The sequence below is a fragment of the Megalops cyprinoides genome, chromosome 17, assembly GCF_013368585.1.
Source record: "Megalops cyprinoides isolate fMegCyp1 chromosome 17, fMegCyp1.pri, whole genome shotgun sequence".
Lineage (NCBI taxonomy): Eukaryota > Metazoa > Chordata > Actinopteri > Elopiformes > Megalopidae > Megalops > Megalops cyprinoides.
This window is the reverse complement of record NC_050599.1, coordinates 14,572,334-14,591,076: the sequence shown is the minus strand read 5'-3', so window position 1 is coordinate 14,591,076 and position 18,743 is coordinate 14,572,334. Positions and strand designations below refer to the sequence as shown.

Sequence of the window (18,743 nt, the reverse complement as noted above, 5' to 3'; positions counted from 1 at the left end):
AATGTCATTAGATAACATATCTAATATGCAATGTTTATAGCAATGGTTTATTTGCATGGCTGACACTTTTTATAGGGTAATGTGTGTAGCATACATTGTACCTATTATTGATTTACACAGCTGGGTGTTGTCTGAGATAGCAGTTGTCTGAGATATCGCTCAGAAGGGTGGAAGAACAGTATTCCACACAGAATGAGCAATTGAGCAATTGAGTTGAGATACTAAGAATACCACTTTACAAGAATCTGTTCACAGCCTGTTGCCATTTGTGTTTGGCCCACAGTGTCATTTGAAATATCCGTTTTTGCAGACATTAGCAGAGAACTGTTTGCGAACTTGATAAAACTTTGTAATAACTAGCAACTGTTCATGCTTCCAATAGGTTGACGTTGACCTTGACCCCCGTCATCTTTTGTTTGTAGATCTGGTCATCAGGTAAACGAAGAAGATAAAGAGGTGTGAACAACAGTTAATTATCCAACTGGGTTTGTCTCTACCACGAGAACAGCTTTTCTAGTGATCGCTCACCATCATGCAGCGTCATGCTAAATCTTTCTCCAGTTGAATTCAGAATCTTCCGAGAGAGAGTACTCCTCCAGCCCCAGGTTGACTGCTGTAACGCACTGCCCTTTCCAAAGCATCCCAAAGCAGTGCAAGGTCTCGCTTCAAGTCATTGCGTCCTTTGTGCCATAACACAGAGGTCCTGTTGAAACACAAGCACTTAAGATGCAGTGCTTTCCAAGCCCATGTGAATGTATTGCTGAGTGCTGACTGTCTCTGTATTTCTAGAGGTAAGATCTGTTCTGAAACTGCACTGTGTGTTTTCACTGAAACAAATGCCACTGCATCAGCACTTCCCTGACTGTCGAGTGGCTTATATTGTGTTATTTAGTAGCTTAAGGGTGTTGGTTCAGCTTTTAAGAAACTGTTTATCATACCAAATAGTGTATAATTTGTTATTTGTAGTGTACTCGGCGTTTGCATCTGCTTATGTTTTTTTATTTTTAAATTGCCCCAGATAATGATAGCAAGCAGCATGATCTGAATGTGGTCATTTAGGGAAGAAAAGGAAAAAAAATATATTGTTGCCAGAATCACTTCAACAATTTCTCTGTTCTGGATTTTAAGAGAATCCTAGGTTTCGAGGATTATTATCGTGCGACTGTTTTTGTCTTTGGCAGGCTGTTACCCTGGTGCTTTCAGTGAAGATGCACTCATTCCAGGGGTTTTATGTTATGCAGAGAAACCTTTGAGATCACACGAGGATAAACAAATGCATAGGCTCCCTTTCTTTGTGTGAGAATGAAGAATGCCAGATGATTTTCTGTTCGGTCATTCCCCACCCACACAAACAATAGGTCTCTTTCACAGGGCTGGCGTCGGCTCCAAGTGGATAACTGGCCGATCGCTGACTCATATGACAGCCGAGGGGCCGTGTTCATATCAGACAATTAAGTAATTAAGCTCCCAAGATCCAGGCAACGCAGCAGCAGAAGAAACAACTCTGCAATGCAGTGCACACTTTGCTCTGTAATATCTATCAAGCTGCACAGATCACTGGAGGAAGTGGCTGTCAGACTCGAACTGGGCCCAAATCAAAAATTATAACCAAAGAAAAAAATCAAACCAGGAAAAAAAAAAATTCTACAGTAGGATGAAGGTTGGTGCCAGTTAACGCTAAGAACGTGGTGTTCCAACTGAGGCTGTGTTCTCTAGCAGCTCAATGGTGTGGAATAATTGCCAGCATTGATACAGTGTAGATCCTGGTTAGGCTTGACTCTTAGGTTTGACTAGGTTTGATGGAGAGCCTCTAGTGCTGTCCACCTGACTGTGAAATGGAGACTAAATCAGATTTATTGAACAGCTCAACTACGGCAGGACATTGTGCACCTACTAAGCACTGTGGTCATATTTACTTGACCATTCTCTTTTACAGGACTAATTCTGTGCATACATTTATTCACAGCTTTTTAAAAATGAATTTATTGTAAATTGCAGAATTTTTGTGTGTGTGCACAGAACAATAATGCAATAACTATTACAGTGCAGAGATACTGTTCATTTCCCTTGAACTGTAATTAAAACCAGCTGCCTGTCAGGTCTATGAAGCTCACGGGGGTGCAGGTTTATGTGGCCAAGCCTGTCCACCCATTTGGAAACCGTGTGATGCACGAGGTCCCCCTAAAAAAAAATGGCATGCTGCCACAGTAAATAAACGGCATGGGAAGGGCCTTTACAATGTGTTTTGATTTAAGGACGAACCCAAGCTCGGCGTCCACCTCTCCTCCCAGCTGTGTTTCTGCTGACGCGGACACGTTCTGTGCCGCTTGGGCCTCGTGTCTGTCCTTGATGCCCTCAGACTCGAGCGCTCTGCATCTCACTCCGCCGGAACACGAGTGGCGTGGTTCCGTGCCTATTTACCGTCACGCTTTAACTTCAAAGAGGCCTGCTCTGAGTACCCGAGCGAGTCAAAGCCACACTTCCTGTTCTTACCTCTGGCTGCCATGGAAACGCAGGTGAAAAAAAAATCATTCAGCACGGATCTAAAAGTATCTTGGGAGTTTTCTTAACCGCATAGATTTGATTGTATGATTGGACTGTAGCAAGGCATAGTGTAATGTGTTTTTTCTTCACGTTTTCTTTCTTTAATTCTCTGTCTTGTGAAATGGTCCTCACAGAGAACAGGATGCAGATGAACTGTGTGCGTAATATGAGAAACCATTTGACACATTTTTTTAACACAGGAAGTGAAGTCACTGATAAAGAGCAGCCAATGTAGATTACAATCCTTACGTTTAAAACATGGAACTAGAGGAACACTCAAATACTGTTTCCAGTCTGGCATGCACATGCCCAAAGAGTGAAGCATACCAATTCAAGTACACCATAGTGTACTCCGTGAACTTTTTTGAAAATAAATTGAGACTTACTGTATAATACCGTGCTCATTCTTTGGGTGAGTGCATGCCTGAGCTCTCCTGAGTTGTAGTCTACAATTATGGTTAGACCATAAAGTTTCTCTGTTTTAACAAACTGAGCAGGGAAACGCCATTTATTTGTCGACCCTTTTCATTACTGTTCTGTCTTTTTCTCCCCCGTGTACAGCTGCCCAGGAAGAGGGCTTTAGCTGGCTACGTAAATGCCCCTACGGAGGTACTGTATTGAAGGCCAGACTGAAGGCCTCTGCTGTGTTAACACCTGCAGCTTGCCAGCAGATTGTCTGGGCTGTTAGCAGTGCTGCGTCATGCCAGACCTGCCCTGAAATAACTGGGTCCCCTGACATTAACACGGCCTGGTCCCCTGTTCAGTAATCCACTGGTGTAATGCAGCGCCTCCCCTCACAGTTTCACTGCTCCTATTGTCCTGCCTCATTCACTAAAGTGGCCCCTGTTCCCTACATACACCTCACCAATTCAATCAGACCATCTGCCTCTACTGCTATTTCTCAAGTTATATTCTCTCCTCTGAGTCATTGCCCAAAGGCTGCAAACCCTACATAGCCATAACTATGACATTGCTAGGCCAAAATAGGTAAAAGAACAGGAACTCTATGTAACACCCTCCTTGCCTACAAAAAAGGAATTACTTCAAATGCCACACTACTGCCCTCCACTTCCCCAAAAAATATTTCTTTAACATGGTACATGAATGGCAATCAGCAATCTGAAACTCAGTATGTATGTAATCACGTAGTTAATCCATACTTGCAGTTTTAGTAGGTGCTGAAACATTTCTACTCTCACTCGGAGTCCCCCACCCACCCATTCTCCGACAAAGTGTTCCCAGAATACTGCAGGCCACAATAAAGCTCAGACGTGAAACTGCCAAGTTAAAAGGGATGACTGCCCATCCCCTTTAAGGCATGGAATCCCCTGCAGAAATATAACTCTGAACGCCATATTCCATGCCACTGATTTGAAACATTAACGTACTAATTTCTCCTAAACTAAATTAGCGATTGTTATAAGACCAGTGTCATTCCCACCAGCCCCAAAGGTGAGATAAACGGTACAAAGGTAAGGTGAAATGCGATCAAGCATTTCTGTTCTTGGGAAAACAGAAGTAAAGCACTCGGTTTGACAGACGGTTCCTTTGATTTATGGTATGGCCTCATATTCGAACCGCACCCTTGTATAAAGTGTTGAATTTGCATCAAATCCTGGGATCCACACCCAAACAGAAGGCCTGAAACAAATTGCCCTGGGGCTTGTTTGACTCTTCATCATAGGCCTTCATCTGTGTCCTGTGATCTTTTTAAAATCAACACCTTTCAATATAGCTATGTATCACTAGGTAGAAGCCTCGTCTTCTCTGAGATTGAAAGTTTATTTCTCAGACTCGAGCATTAAAATGCATGCCACACCCACAAGATTGAATGCAGAGTTCCAGGAAGAGTTGAAGTTTTGCTGGCAGTTAATTTGATTTCCTCACTGTTTTAGAGCCATGGCAAAGCGCTTGAACCTTCAGAGTCTAGAAAGGTGCACAGCTTAAAGAGGTTGACATTCCCTCATGGTCTGCTTTCAGTCAGGACTCTTTCTAAAAATACGCCACACACACACACACACACACACACACACACACACACACACACATCACATTCATGCTGGAGAGTGAATGAAAACAAGTGACACACAAGCTTGGTAGTATTCCCTCTTGAGGTGTCTTATGTTTAGATACCCACTTACGTAAATCCTGAGTGGGGGGGAAAACATTCTGGAAAAAACATTTGAACCAATCACACATGATGTCTAAGGTTTAGTTTTGTGCTGTGTGTCCCTTTTACAATAAAGTATCCTTAGAATAGGTTAATTTGTGTAATTGTGGATGCACCTGCTGCTGTTATATTATGCATTGCAAAAACAAATGTTTGCCATCAGCCAATCTTTTGTGACTTTTGTTTACATTGCTTTTGTCACGAAAATATACTGAAACACTCTGGTCCCCATGTTCTGGTTAGAAATGCAACTGCTTCATTAAATGAATAGCCATTTATGGGAGTCAGTGGGAGTCTCTGTCACTTGTTCTGAAAATGTACTGCAAGAATAGAAGCCTTGGTCACTGGCTGAATGTGACAGTCCCTGTTTGGTGATGGTTTTTCCACAGCTCCCCGAGGACTAGACCCCAGCATGGTGATAGCTTTTCCTTTTGATCTGGTGTCTGTGTACTTACAGCTGTCTCTTGCAGTCGTGCTGGGATTTGAGAAATTAGTCTCTGCATTCTGCTCTGAATAAAAAAAAAAAACAATTAAAAATCCATCAGGACATATTCCAGGTATTCCGCTGAGAGCCCCCTCCACTGTTTTCACACAAATCTGAAGATGGATGGATAATGTATTTCGTTCATTGCTGCAATAGGACGGTAAGCCCCCAGGACCTCACCATGGGGGCAGTTTCAGTACAAACTGCCACTGTGGCCTGCCCTTGGGGGGGAAAACCTTTTCGAAAGATTTGTGGACAAGCAAGTGTGGGTGCTTGGCCTTGTAGTTTCCTGAATATATGCTGAATTATTGGCTCGTTATTCAGTAATGGTTATTCAGAAATGTGCCTCATAAGTTCGTTGCCCTTCCTTGTTTTCTAAGTTGTACGGCACTATGTAAACATGGGTCTCATTTTCAAGCATTGGTCATTAATGAAGGCATGTCCTGCTGGATCTTGACCTTCCTGTTTCTGTTCTTTTCTCCTCTCCTCTCCGTGCCTCAGGCTATGACTTTGCGGCAGTGCTGGAGTGGTTCGCCGAGCGGGTGGACCGCATCATCCTGCTGTTCGACGCCCACAAGCTTGATATCTCAGACGAATTCTCTGAGGTCATCAAGGCCCTGAAGAACCACGAGGACAAGATCCGCGTGGTGCTGAACAAGGCCGACCAGATCGAGACCCAGCAGCTGATGCGGGTCTACGGCGCACTCATGTGGTCGCTGGGCAAGATCGTCAACACGCCCGAGGTGATCCGGGTGTACATCGGCTCCTTCTGGTCGCACCCACTGCTCATTCCCGACAACCGCAAGCTGTTTGAGGCCGAGGAGCAGGACCTATTCAAGGACATCCAGTCCCTGCCCCGCAACGCTGCCCTCAGGAAGCTCAACGACCTCATTAAGAGGGCAAGGCTGGCCAAGGTAAAGCCCACCCCCTCGCCCCTTACACTGGCAAGATCCAGCTGTATTAATGGCAGAGTTTTGTCCTGGAAGGTACAGATAAGAGTATTTTATTTAGGAACATGTGTTTTATCTACGTGTATGAAGACTTAATCTGAAAATCTGAAAGAGGGTTTGGGCTGGAGAACTAAATTACTGGCTTTGAACCTGAATGCAGTTGATTGGCTAACCAGGAGTAATGACTGCAGTGCCATCTCTTGCAATGGAATAACCTTCCTGTTCTGCACAGCAATTATTTTCAACTGGGAACATTATGTGACTCTTGTTCTCACCAGTAAATTGGCTTGTTCCTTCATGGCTGAGCTTAACTGTACTAATGCAATAAATTGTTGGTGGCATAGAGGGTAGAAGGTTAGACAAAATCAATAGCCTAGTAAAGGGCAGTGCTCAAACCTTCCACTCTGCACTCTGCAAGGAAGAGCACAGTAAGTGGAACCCAAGATAGAATACCGATTCTGTTTTTCCTAGACTATGGTTCAGAATGTACCTCATATCGGAAAATAAGGAGTGTTGGTGCATATTATATTAATAACTTGCTTAGCGTTGTTAAAGTTATTTTAGAATATGTTACCAGATTATAGTCAATCTATAGTGTTAATGGTATTGTCTTTCACATTTGCTTGCATGTATTATTAATCTCCAGGAAACTGCTCTCAGTGTATTGGATACCCATTGATTTTGCATTCAAACCTTGTTCACTATGAACACAGAGAAAAAAAGGCCTTGTAATATTTCTGTTTTTTGGTGTTTTCACTCTGGTGAAGAGAAAGTAGGTTATATGAAACAGAGCTGCTCTATATTAGGCCTGTTTTTTTTTTTTTTTCTTTCAGGCGACACTAAAAAAAAAAAAAAAAACAGACCCCGAGGCTGTTGCTCAGTGTGGCACAGGAAGTGGGCCTGTATTTGACAGTGGCAGTTGGTGTGTGTGTGTGCGCGCAGGCTTTGATGTGGCCGCCGTGCAGCCCGAGAGGAGACGCTGGCGTTTAGTTTTCACAGCCTGCTGCCATGTTGGCCTGCAGAGATCCTAAAGCGTGCGTTCGCTCTGCTATTGATCTCCAGCAATTCCTGCTGCAGCCTGTCGATGTGCACAGACCGCCAAGGAGTGTGTGTGATCACATTCCGCTGCTGCTGCTGCTGCTGCTGTTCAGCCGAGCGCCGACCTCCCCTGACTGGCCTGCTCGGGTTTAAAGGCATCTTGAGGAATGCTTGTGCATGAATTATGCTATATAGTCGCTCGCCTTTTTCATTGCTTTCCCATCTGTGTTTTCAGACTTTTTAGCCTTTGAAATGTCAGGGCCTGCTTTGCATGGGTTTTACAGTGGAATACACTGAGATGTGTGGGGTTTTTTTTTTTCGGGGGGGGGGGGGGGGGTCCTCCTCTCGCTTAGCTGCAATAGCTTTCCAATGGATTGATGGCCGTTACATGGTCAGGGCAGCAGTTATGAGAGGGGAAAGGTCATTCAGCTTGGGGGCCCTTTATCACTCTCCACATACTCGCCGGCATATTTGCCAGCCTCGCAAGGGGGAATTTCTGCCTGCTTGAGATGCTATTTTCCACTTCTCTCCTCTCTGCCCTCTGCTCTCCTCTTCCCTCCTGGCCCGTCCAGCTCTGCCTCTTGAAAGCAGGATTGCGATAACCACGTTGCACAGTGATAAATTACGCAACTTTAAAGGAATCGCCGGTTCTGTGCTTCCATCATTTCCATTCGGTGACGTAAATGGATGACAATGGACTTCGGGGGGGTTTAGTGGATGAGAACGTCAGAATTCCAGGGATGTTTCGGGCCTTACTAAACTCCCCCCCGTTCCAACTGGAACCAGATGCGAGAGCTATGCTGCTCTGCGCTGTGCTAGGTGTGAGCTGGCGGCCATGGGGCAAAAAGAGGGAGACAGAGGGGAGAAAACTGGGGGTGATTGAGGTCCTCTGTGTTGGACCTTGACAGGCTTCAGGACTCTGTCACCTCAGCAGACTTTGTTCTCGTAAAGATGATGCAGGGCTCTGATTTCAAGTCCACTGCCTGTTTTTCCTGAGTGCTGCGTAGATGATATGCTTCGTAATGATAGGTCTCATTTTTCAGCTTTAGCGACAGGCAAACAATCAAGCAAAATAGTCTCTTGGTGTTGTGAGACTGCATTGTCAGCCTCTTCTCATTTTGACTCCTTTTTTGCCCCCCAACAGTTGCCAAATTTCATAAATAAATTATGTCTTCCTTGATCAGGGGGAGAGATGAGACAAATGATAAACAGTCTGTGTGGACCACTGTTCTTGTGACTTTAATTGGAAGCACTTAGATGCACTTTCGGGTCTCTGCTTTGGATAAGAGCATCTACAAAGTGATAAAGTATGAATGTGAAATGCTAAATGAGATGAAAAAGGGTTTTGTTTTGAAGCAGTGTTACACCTATTCAGCATGGCGCCAGTACACTGCCCCCTAGTGTCTGGGACCATGTCTTTTGTTTGCCCAATTTAGTGTCCCTGACCAGGGGGCAGATCCTGTGTTCCAGTGGTGGGGTGACGTGCCTGTCCCAGGTGGCTCGTCCCAGGGCGGGAGGAAGCAGCAGGAGTTTTTTTTGCCATTGGCGGAACTCCGAGGACGAGCCCATCGGCAGCTGTTCTTCTCAGAACAGGACGTCTGCTGGCCTTTGCCAGCCCCCCCGCCCCGCACCCCCAACCCCCCTGATGGCCCCCTCTGTCCTGGTCAGAGATATGCGCTTCCCCTGCTGTCAGCAGTGAAGTGATAACTCCATCGTGGGTGTGAGAGCGGTGCAGTTTTCCATAGGAACAGCAGGTCCGCTTATACAGTGCCCCGTCAATGCCTCCTTCCTCTCCGTGTCAAAGGCTGCCGCACCAGCTCTCGTGAACGCACCATTGGTCTGACACTAACAAACCTGGCAAAATGATGGACAGGGGGTGGACGCTAAGGCAGCGGACATTGCGCTCCCCCGGTTACACTGTGGTGTAGTAATGTTTCCACACTCTCATCCTTTTCTTCACTGTCCTTAAATGCAGCACTGAAAAAGGGTCACCAAAATACCCATGGTCAACTCTGTAAATAGGTCCAGGGAAGAGGGGGAGTGGGATTTGTTTTAAAATTGAACAGCAGGACAAGCCTATATACCCTGCTAAGATGGTGTGTCTTTCTTAACTGCATTGTTCATTAAAGATATTCATAATATTATAGTTTCCTTAAGCAATTCTGGTACAACATGAACTTCTCACAGACATTTCCCTAAGGCCTGCATTTGTTTGAGAATTTGTATTAGTTTGAAGTGCACCGTCATGATGTAAAGTTGCACAGCGTGTTGCTTGAGTTGGAGAGAACATTCATGCATGAGGACTGCTTTTGCTGGAACGGGAGTATGGAAATTACTGTTGGCACTGACAGCAAAGGAGTCATTTTACAGATCTAGCCAGCTTTGAGGGGTTCTTTGTGAGTTGAAATACATAATTTTTTTTCTCCCAGGCATGCCTGTCCTCTTATTCATTTAGATGGAAATTGAATCAATGATAAACCTTTAATTACCATTAAATCAGATTCAGGAGCCTTGCAGTGAACTGTATTCAGAAGAAATTCAGCTCGCTTGTTTCGTTGTGCAGTTATGGGTTCACTCAGTGTTAAGTTTGTTCAGCAGTAAACTGAACATGTCTGGTTATCTATGGAAAGGCAGTGGTGTGTTTGCCACCAAGCTACAGTGTGTCATTGCCTCCTGCAGGTCCACGCCTACATCATCAGCTCGCTGAAGAAGGAAATGCCCTCTGTCTTTGGAAAGGAGAATAAGAAGAAAGAGCTGATCAACAGTCTGGGGGACATCTACGCCCGCATCGAGAGGGAGCACCAGATTTCTCCAGGAGACTTCCCCAATGTCAAGAAGATGCAGGTGAGAAAGGGCTGCCCAGTTTGCCTGTTAGGTCAGATGCTTACTGAAGTGCTTCAGATAATGATAAAAATGGCAAAAATCCCTCCAGTAGTGACTGAGGGCAAGTTTGAATTTTTCCCGGTGTAATAAAGGCTTTTTAATAATTTCTCAATCATGAGTGCCTATTTCAAACGTTTGAGCCATGATACCCTGCCCCATGTTGTTGGATTGGTGCATTTCAGCCAAGCGCATAATTGCATTCTGACGGTTGTGCAGTGCCTCAGCAAACATGATTCAAAGTGATAGATCTAATTTGGATAGATAGGAAATGTTTCAGTTTGTTCACAATCCCTCTGACAGACACATTAGTTTGATAGATGACTCCTCTTACTGTAAATCATCTTATGTCACAGAGAAAAAGGTGTCTGTATTGACACGGTGAATAGAGTTGCCCTATTAGCACAGAAACTCAGTATCAGTTGCGATCCATATCTTATGTTGACTGATAACCTGTCCACTATGTCAGACAAGTGTAGCATAGTGGTAAGGAGCAGTGCTCCTAACTGAAAGGATGCTGGCTTGATTCCCTGCTGGGGCACTGCTGCTGTACCCTTGCCATCCGTATCTTACGTTGACCGAAAACCTGTGTTACAACATAGCAATTGTGAACACCGGGTTATAGCAGTAGTTGGCCCAGGGTATATTAGCACATCTGAGTCCTGTTGTCCCATCTCATTACAGGAGCAGCTCCAGGCCCACGACCTTAACAAGTTCCAGCCGCTGAAGATGAAGCTGCTGGACACGGTGGACGACATGCTGGCCCATGACATCGCCCAGCTCATGGTGCTGGTGAGGCAGGAGGAGACCCAGCGGCCAAACCAGGTGGTGAAGGGCGGGGCCTTCGACGGCACAATGAACGGGCCCTTCGGCCACGGCTACGGGGAGGGTGCTGGCGAAGGCATCGACGAGGTGGAGTGGGTGGTGGCACGCGACAAACCCATGTACGACGAGATCTTCTACACCCTCTCACCCGTCAACGGCAAGGTGACGGGCGCCAACGCCAAGAAGGAGATGGTGAAGTCCAAGCTGCCCAACACCGTGCTGGGCAAGATCTGGAAGCTGGCAGACATTGACAAGGACGGCATGCTGGACGATGAGGAGTTTGCCCTGGCCAACCACCTCATCAAGGTCAAACTGGAGGGTCACGAGCTGCCCAGCGACCTCCCTCCACACCTGGTGCCCCCCTCCAAGAGGAAAATCCCAGAATAAAATGCAGAGCAGTCATGGGTGGGTGGTGTTTGGGCAGGGAGGGATGGTGGGTGGGCATAAAAAGGAAGAGGAAGAGGAATTGGAATGGGCAACCAGGTTTCAACAGGAAACAAAGAAAGATCATAAATGTTTATGACTTTGTAGCTATGAGTGGGAGCAAGGGACTGTGAATGTCTGCTTGCTGTTTTTGCTGTTCTTTTTAGTTTCTGTTTTTAAATGAACCAGTCCTGCTGACTGAGGAAAAGTTCATTTAGGGTAACGCTGTTAGGGGACTGGCCTCACACATCTGCACGTCATGAGTTCAGCTGGTCAACAGTGGGGTTTTGCCATTAGCTGGCTTAACATAAAAAAGATGTGATATCATTGTAGACAACTACTGTTAAAATAGCTTCTTCTGTTTTTTTCTTTTGTTTGTCAAACCTGAACTGTCATAGTATCCTCTCATGGGAGAAATGAGGCATGCTTCAAGGAAAAAAAGAAGAAAATGTCAAGCTTCAGTCTTACTACTTCTTGTACTGGTAGATATTATCCTACATAGAAACTGTATTGGAATAATGTACTGATATGAACCCTTTTTATAAGTAGGTCTAGTGAGATTTTCTTCTTGTGAACAGGCAGCATCGTGATCAATGCAAGCCCTTTCTAGCCTGACCAAGAGACTGTTAAAATGTACAGCCGTCATGTCGGAAATTTTCGAGAGTTGAGACTTTTAAATGTTTAGTGTTTGAAATTGACATTAGAGCTAGTATCCCTGTCTGCTGATTGTGGTAATGCCTATTTAACCTGTTACAATTACGTAGAGTACTTACAGAATTCAAATCAAGTTAGCTGGATGGAAGAGAGACCCAGGGTTCTAAAGAGAGAGGTTAAAGGAAACCCTCTGCTTGCATTTGTATGTTAGTCTGGCTTTCATGGGACGTCAAACTATTGCTTTGCAGTACTTGTGTTGAGCTACACTTATTGGATATTTGCTTAATTAAAAAGGAAGGTTTCTAATCACACAGGAGCTTATTTGAGACTGATCATTCCTTTCAGTATTTGTAAAGTAGTCATATTGTTTGGGCACAGTAACTGTCCAGAAGAGGAGGTTTTATTTTAAACTAACATACATACTTAAAAGGTGTTTTAAATAATTATATTGAGCCTTTGGCTTTTGTGACTTGTGCGTGAAATCTGGTCTTCATTATATCGTTCAGTCAGTGACGTGGGGTCTGCTCCATGTGTATTTGTGAAAGCAACTGAAATGTGTTTATTTGCTGAATTCTATTTGTGATTCAAAAGATTCCAGCCTCAATCCAGTCGCTGGTAGGTGTGACAGGTGAAGAGAGCATGTTTGATACTAAGGTGGTCTAAATGTAAATGGTGACCTTGCTTTAGAACAAGACTGAGATGTGGATGTTCGAGAGGATCATGAGAGATGCAGTCCTTCCTTTCTTTTGCTCACTGCTGTGTTTCATAGCATTGTGTTTCTGATAGTCCTGTGTTAGTCAAGATTGTGCTGAAATTAACTTGCATAGGCCTTGTTGTATTACCAAAGGGATATGAAAACTGGTAAAGGTAACAGAGAAAGTGTACAGAGTTGCAGTGATCTGCTGCTTGCAGTGGTCTTATAGTCTTTATGTTGGTCCAGAGGCAAGCATGTCTTCCTGAGATGTTTGGGGAAGTCTGTAATACAGCTGTGACTGAGTGGAGCTGTGAATGACCTCCCACATGTGTACAGTCTGTTCGCCTACAGGTTCATCTATGCTAATACATTTGAGTGAACAGACTTTACTGTCAGTGTTTTTCCTCATTAGACATTTTACCTTTTGGTGGAGAAGTGTTCAATGTCCTGTCAAGTGCTTCTCAGTGTTAAGATAATTGAACAGATATCGCAGACCAACTGATTTTTTTTTTTTTTTAAACTGTTGGCAGTTGTGTAGCTGAAGTGAGTGTAGCCTGAGCCATGAATTTAATCATTGACCATGTACAGGACCATATTGTCACATTCCTCAGTCCAGAATGCAGTAATTCCTGTTTGTTTTCCTATTGCCAAAGCTCCATCAAAAAGTTTTTTTTTTCCCCCTAAAATTTATGCTTTAGAAATAAAAGAAATGTTCATATGGAAGTGCTGTGTGTAGTCGAGCTGGATACAAATCACTGTCCATAATCTGTATAATCTGTATTTATCCAATTATGACATATTGTATCTCACCTTTGATTTATTATGGAGGTTGAATTTAATATTGCACTGTCTCCTTCCTTAGTGGAATGACAGAGTGTCTGATTAGTAGTGGGGTGGAATACACAGGAGTGGTTCCCGTGACACATATCAGAACTTCCACGAGCATTAGAGCAGATAGATGGCCGTGCTCTGGGACGCCTGTGGCTTGCATTATTTATAACTAACAGTGCTGTCTGTCAGGCCCTGGTCTGCATTGCCTAGTTTCTCTCAGCCTCATTTCTGTTTATGTGTTTAACAAGACGTGTGTTGGAAGCAAAGTGACTGTATGCTCCTTGTAACTTCCCCCTGGATGGTGAGAATTCAGACAATGAAACATTCCTTGAATTTGGGAGCCCATCTTTCAGAACTAAATAAACTCCTGTTCATTTAAACTTATATGGTGTGCTTGCTTGGGTCCTTTCCAGAGCATGCTGTTACTCTTTATTAAAACCAGGTGGACACAGTGATGACCTCATGAGATGTACAGACTGACCCACTTCTCCACCCTTTGTCTCTGGCTTCTATGAGGAAACTGTGGGAGACGGAACATATGTTTTAGTGGGACTCTGAATTTTTGTCGTTGGGGCTTCCCTGCCAAAGATGGGGGACATGCTTGCCTACTTGTTTTGACTACAGACAAAGATGGGGAAAAAAGCCAGAGGTCTTGTTTTAAGCAACAAAAATGTTGGCAAAACCTTTTTTCCCACTTATTTCTTGGAATTGGTTTTAAGCAAGACAGTCATAAAATAAACATCCACAGCTCAAAATATTTCAGGATTCTATTCTCAGCCTCCCTAGATGCAGTAACTTATAACATTTGCTCACAAAAAAAATGGCTCATGACATGGTTACAAAACGATGATGCATGAAGAGTTCACCAAATGACCAAAATGAGGTGTCATGTTTCAGGAGAAGTCCTGACATAACAATCTAATCAGTTTCAAGTATTGGGTAATTTGGGTGTTTTAAATAATGTAAGCAGTTTAGCTTTAAAGAGCTGAGTGCATGCAATGAAAGTATTCTTAATGCAGACACTAGTGTTTTCATTTGGAAACCAAATACTCAATTTCAAAACAAAACTGTATCGTAATACTGTTCTCTCAGCACTGAACAATCTGGTCTTACCACACAGCCAAAGGGTACAAACATAACACCCAAGACTGAATCCCAGAAACCCCTCCACTGCTGTGTCTCTCTCCTCAGTTGTCTGTCAGGATGAGCCAGATCACAGGATGACCCCAGCATCCACCGGGCAGGAACTGCAAGTCAGGGGTGAGCCATTCATTCTGATTGTTTGGAAGAAGTGGGCAGTTATTGAATCCCTCACTTCCTCTTCCTGGGTCAGAGTTCATTGTGAGCTTGGTGTATTTCCTCATTCTCTGGCCTAAGCACCATCTAGAGGTGAAGGCATCTCAGACCTTGAGCTGCAAAACAACAGCCCTGTTTCCCATAACCATGCACCATAGTGGGACAGGGTTGGGATGGTTGCAGTCGCAATGGGAGGTGTGGGAGGAGCTTTCTAGGGTTTTGAATGTGCTGTTAGAAAAATATGGAGAGGTCAGGATGGGAAGGCCATGATATACTTATCAAGTGTGGATTTATGTATTTTGTCAATGAAAAAGAAATACAACAGAAGACAAATCCAATCACAAAATGCAGCCGTTGCTACCAGACACATACATTTATGTGTATGATTACATTACACCTGATCATGTATCCCAGTGACAAACCCAAAGTAGACAACAGAGGAGAAAATAACTTTGTGCCAAAAACTGACAACTTTTCATGAAAAACTTGAAACTGAACGTTGTTTGTTTAAGAAAGCACTGACTCAGTAGGGCTCAGCCAGCATTCTGCGATAGGGCAATCATGCATGCATTGCTTGATTTGATTTTGATAGACTTCTGTGATGGATTTCTAAAAGTGCCCAGCTTTGTCAGAGAGGAAAGATGGGCATGAGCAGGAAGTGACCCCCCCGGGACAGGTCACCAGGATGTTCCCTTAAAAGGCTGCAAAACAGGAGCTCTGTGCTGGGAAGGAAATAAAGTTCTCCATCACCCTCCTCTCTGATTAGTCGTTATTTTGAACACAGGGCAATGGAGGGACTGTCTCCAAAGAGCAGTGCAGTTGCAGCGGTTCTCACGGTTCAGAAGGCCGAGGAAACACTGTCCCTCGTCACGAGGTGGTGTTCCCCCGCAGTGGATGAGGTGAGCTCCGCTGGCCGCAGCCCAAAGGGTGGGCTTGTTTGATGGGGGAGCCTCGGCCTTTGATCCCCCACCTCACACGCAGGGCCAGAGAGGAAGATGAGCAACACGCCATGCCGCACGAACATCCTTCACTCTCTCCGATCACCTCAGGAATAGCAATGCAGCAGCACAGCACAGCTGCAAGCGGTGCCGTGTCCTGGCTCCACGATGCCTCTCCGCCCGTTTGTATTCCTCCCCTTTTTCCTACACCCATGTACTCAGGACATCCACTGGCCTTCCTCACCCTTCCCATCGGCCTGTGTTTTTGGAGCGACCGCTATGTCTTGTGTCTCTGTACTGATGTCCCTCTATGACTCCTGGCTCATCCTTTCCTGCTGTATGCAATGCTACCCTGAAAATCTGAGTCACTGCCAAAAGGTGCATCTTACTTATTGGGTCACTATACTGAGAAACACGTACAAGTGTGTTCTTCCTTCACGTGGTGGGTATGCTAATATAGCCGGAAAAATGCAATCATTGCTTGCACTAAATCCACATTGTTTCCTTATGAATGACCAAAGCTTGCATTTACTATTGAAGAGTCTAATTTAAGTAAAAGGTCACTCCACACCATGAACCACTGCGTGTTTTAAAAAAGGACAAGAAGTGGATTACGGAACCTCCTCTAAGATGTGTTCTGTCAGCAGAAGAAGAGAACAGGCTGAAATTAGATAAAAGTAAATTTTGCAAAGATACAGGAAATATTTCTCAGAGAGTAATTAATGCTTGGAATAGCTTACCAGGTTTTATGGTGAAAACAGACCCTTTCAGTGTCCATGTCTTATCAAGGCTTTACACAGTGCTACATACATTCTAGACTACAAACAGAATGACTAGCTCTAGTGGGACCAAATCATTGCCATTAAACATCTGTTTTTATTTAGCATAAATTTAATCTGATCTAACCTATTTTCTTTCATTAAATGAAATGGTCAGCATTTAGTCACTTTTTTACAGCTGCACTACAAATGTGCTCTAAGTAACAAATGATATTTTCCCCAAAAGCATTTTACAAAGGCTTTCAATCATTGAAGATATTTTCTCTATAAATAACAATTTTCTTAAATTTTCATTACCCTGATGGGGTTGGGAATAAAAACTATGCTTTGAGAAACAATGCAAATATTGCAGTTCATCATGTGACATTTAAAAATACTGCATTTCCTGGAAGCTGGGCAGCAGAGGGTTCTTAAACAACAGGAATGTCTTCTCACTTCCAGAGGAAATTCTTCTCCTTATCATGGAGTCCCAAAATGGCAGTCACCACTTTTTTAAGCAACTGGTTGAACTAAATGTGTGCAGCCTTTCAAGAAAAGAAGCACACTCAAAGGAAACAATAAAAAATACTTAGAGGATGCCATTGATGGGGCATCCCATCCGCAATGACCTTACAGTTCCAACAATGAGGTATTATCTGTAAACATTTCTAAATATTGTGAGAACAGTTACCACCGCTCTCCTCCCTTTTCCAAGCCAGGAAAAGCTACCATTAATGAATCAGACGAAACTGACTCTCTTGTCACACAAGACAGTAATGTAATATAATGGTCAGCTAATTAGGAATACAACGCTGAATTAAATCTCAGTCAGTCCTCCGGAGACAGGTGATTATCTGTGTACAGTTCTTGCACATAATCTTACCCAGACTTCTACAGAGTTACACTAGCAATACTTAAGCTTCTATATCACCACATTGTTGAACCATTCATCTCTGTTCCCAGGAAATGGCTCGATTCACTTCACAGTATCACACTATCACAGTACAAGACCATTTCTCACAAGTGAGACATCAGTTTAGGGAGGTTAAGAGACACAGAGAAGCAGTTTATCAAAAGGTACTAATAACCTGTCCTTTTTTTAGTTTTCCATTGTCAGGTTAGGCCTCACATTACATTACATTATATTACATGCATTTAGCAGATGCTCTTATCTAGAATGGCTTCCAGCACAAGGGAACAGATGTGTCACATTGCAGTCATCCTGTACTTAAATGAAAATACCACTCAGTAATGATTCCATTTGAGCTTAGAGCTAAATGTTTAGGTAAATAATATCAATTTACCTGAGACACAACGATCTGGATGAGGCGAAATCTTTTTGAATGACACTCTCTAAACATTCAGGACAATGCTTGAACAGCAAGTCTGCATTTCAGCAGAGCTTGAGTACCACCTTCTTGCTGAGTTTCAGAAAAAGATGTTCTAATAAGAAGGGAAGTTTATTGAACGCAACAAAGTCACCGAATGCCCTTCATAGAATCCTGCTGCCAAGGTTCCATCTGTGCAGCAATGCTCTCAGCTGGGGACAGAGTTTCCTTTCTTTATCTCTGTCTCAGGATGATGCTGTTTTATTGGGGCTGTCACATCAGCAATAGCCCTCTGAGAGATGTACGAGTAAGAATGGGACACCGTACTTAAGCAGGAACAGTGTGTGTGTGTGTGCATTGCAAGTCTATTACAGTATAAATCTCCTCTAGAGAAGGTATCTGAGATTGAACTCATCAAATGAAAATAATCATTCTGCCTGGCCTGTCAGATGGTCCCGGGCAAAGTGAGCTGGCTCCTCTCTAACGACCCCATCCATCATGCGTTTCACAAGCACTTTCCCATGGTTACACAGGGTACAGACCCTGTGTCCTGCTCTCATAAAGAGGGGACAGGGAGTGGGCTAAGTCCTCTTCCTGGCAGGGATCAGGGGTGGCTTTGTTCTGGGACAGAGGCGCACCCCTGGTCCGTGTCAAAGGGAGGGATACATCGCTAGACCAGGAGAATGTGAGAGTCACATGGTTGGCTTTCCGCTGTGCCCTGAAACCTTACACTCGGGTCCTAATTGTTTGGCCTGACGATGGACCCTCACAGGACATATCTGAAGGTGAGCCAGCCTGGACTATAGTATGTGGTCGTGTGGCTCATTTAGCAAGAGGTGAGAAACCATGTGATGTGCTAGAGTCTTAGCCAGCATTGTGACCTAATTAGTGTGAAGAATCCCAAATGTCAGATTGAGTGGAGTTGTATTA

The 18,743-nt window shown here is 44.1% G+C and overlaps 1 protein-coding gene across 2 annotated transcripts in view; it reads left to right on the top strand.

The window, feature by feature from the left end:
* Positions 1 to 13,911, top strand: part of ehd3 (EH-domain containing 3) — a 28,598-nt gene extending 14,687 nt beyond the window's left edge. For both annotated transcript variants that reach the window (XM_036550031.1, XM_036550030.1), the window contains 3 exons: positions 5,700 to 6,112; positions 9,866 to 10,030; positions 10,751 to 13,911. In XM_036550031.1, coding sequence (XP_036405924.1) covers positions 5,700 to 6,112; positions 9,866 to 10,030; positions 10,751 to 11,278 — 1,106 coding nt within the window. In that variant the 3' untranslated portion in view covers positions 11,279 to 13,911. The remainder of the gene's footprint in view (positions 1 to 5,699; positions 6,113 to 9,865; positions 10,031 to 10,750) is intronic.
* The last annotated feature ends 4,832 nt before the right edge of the window (positions 13,912 to 18,743 follow it).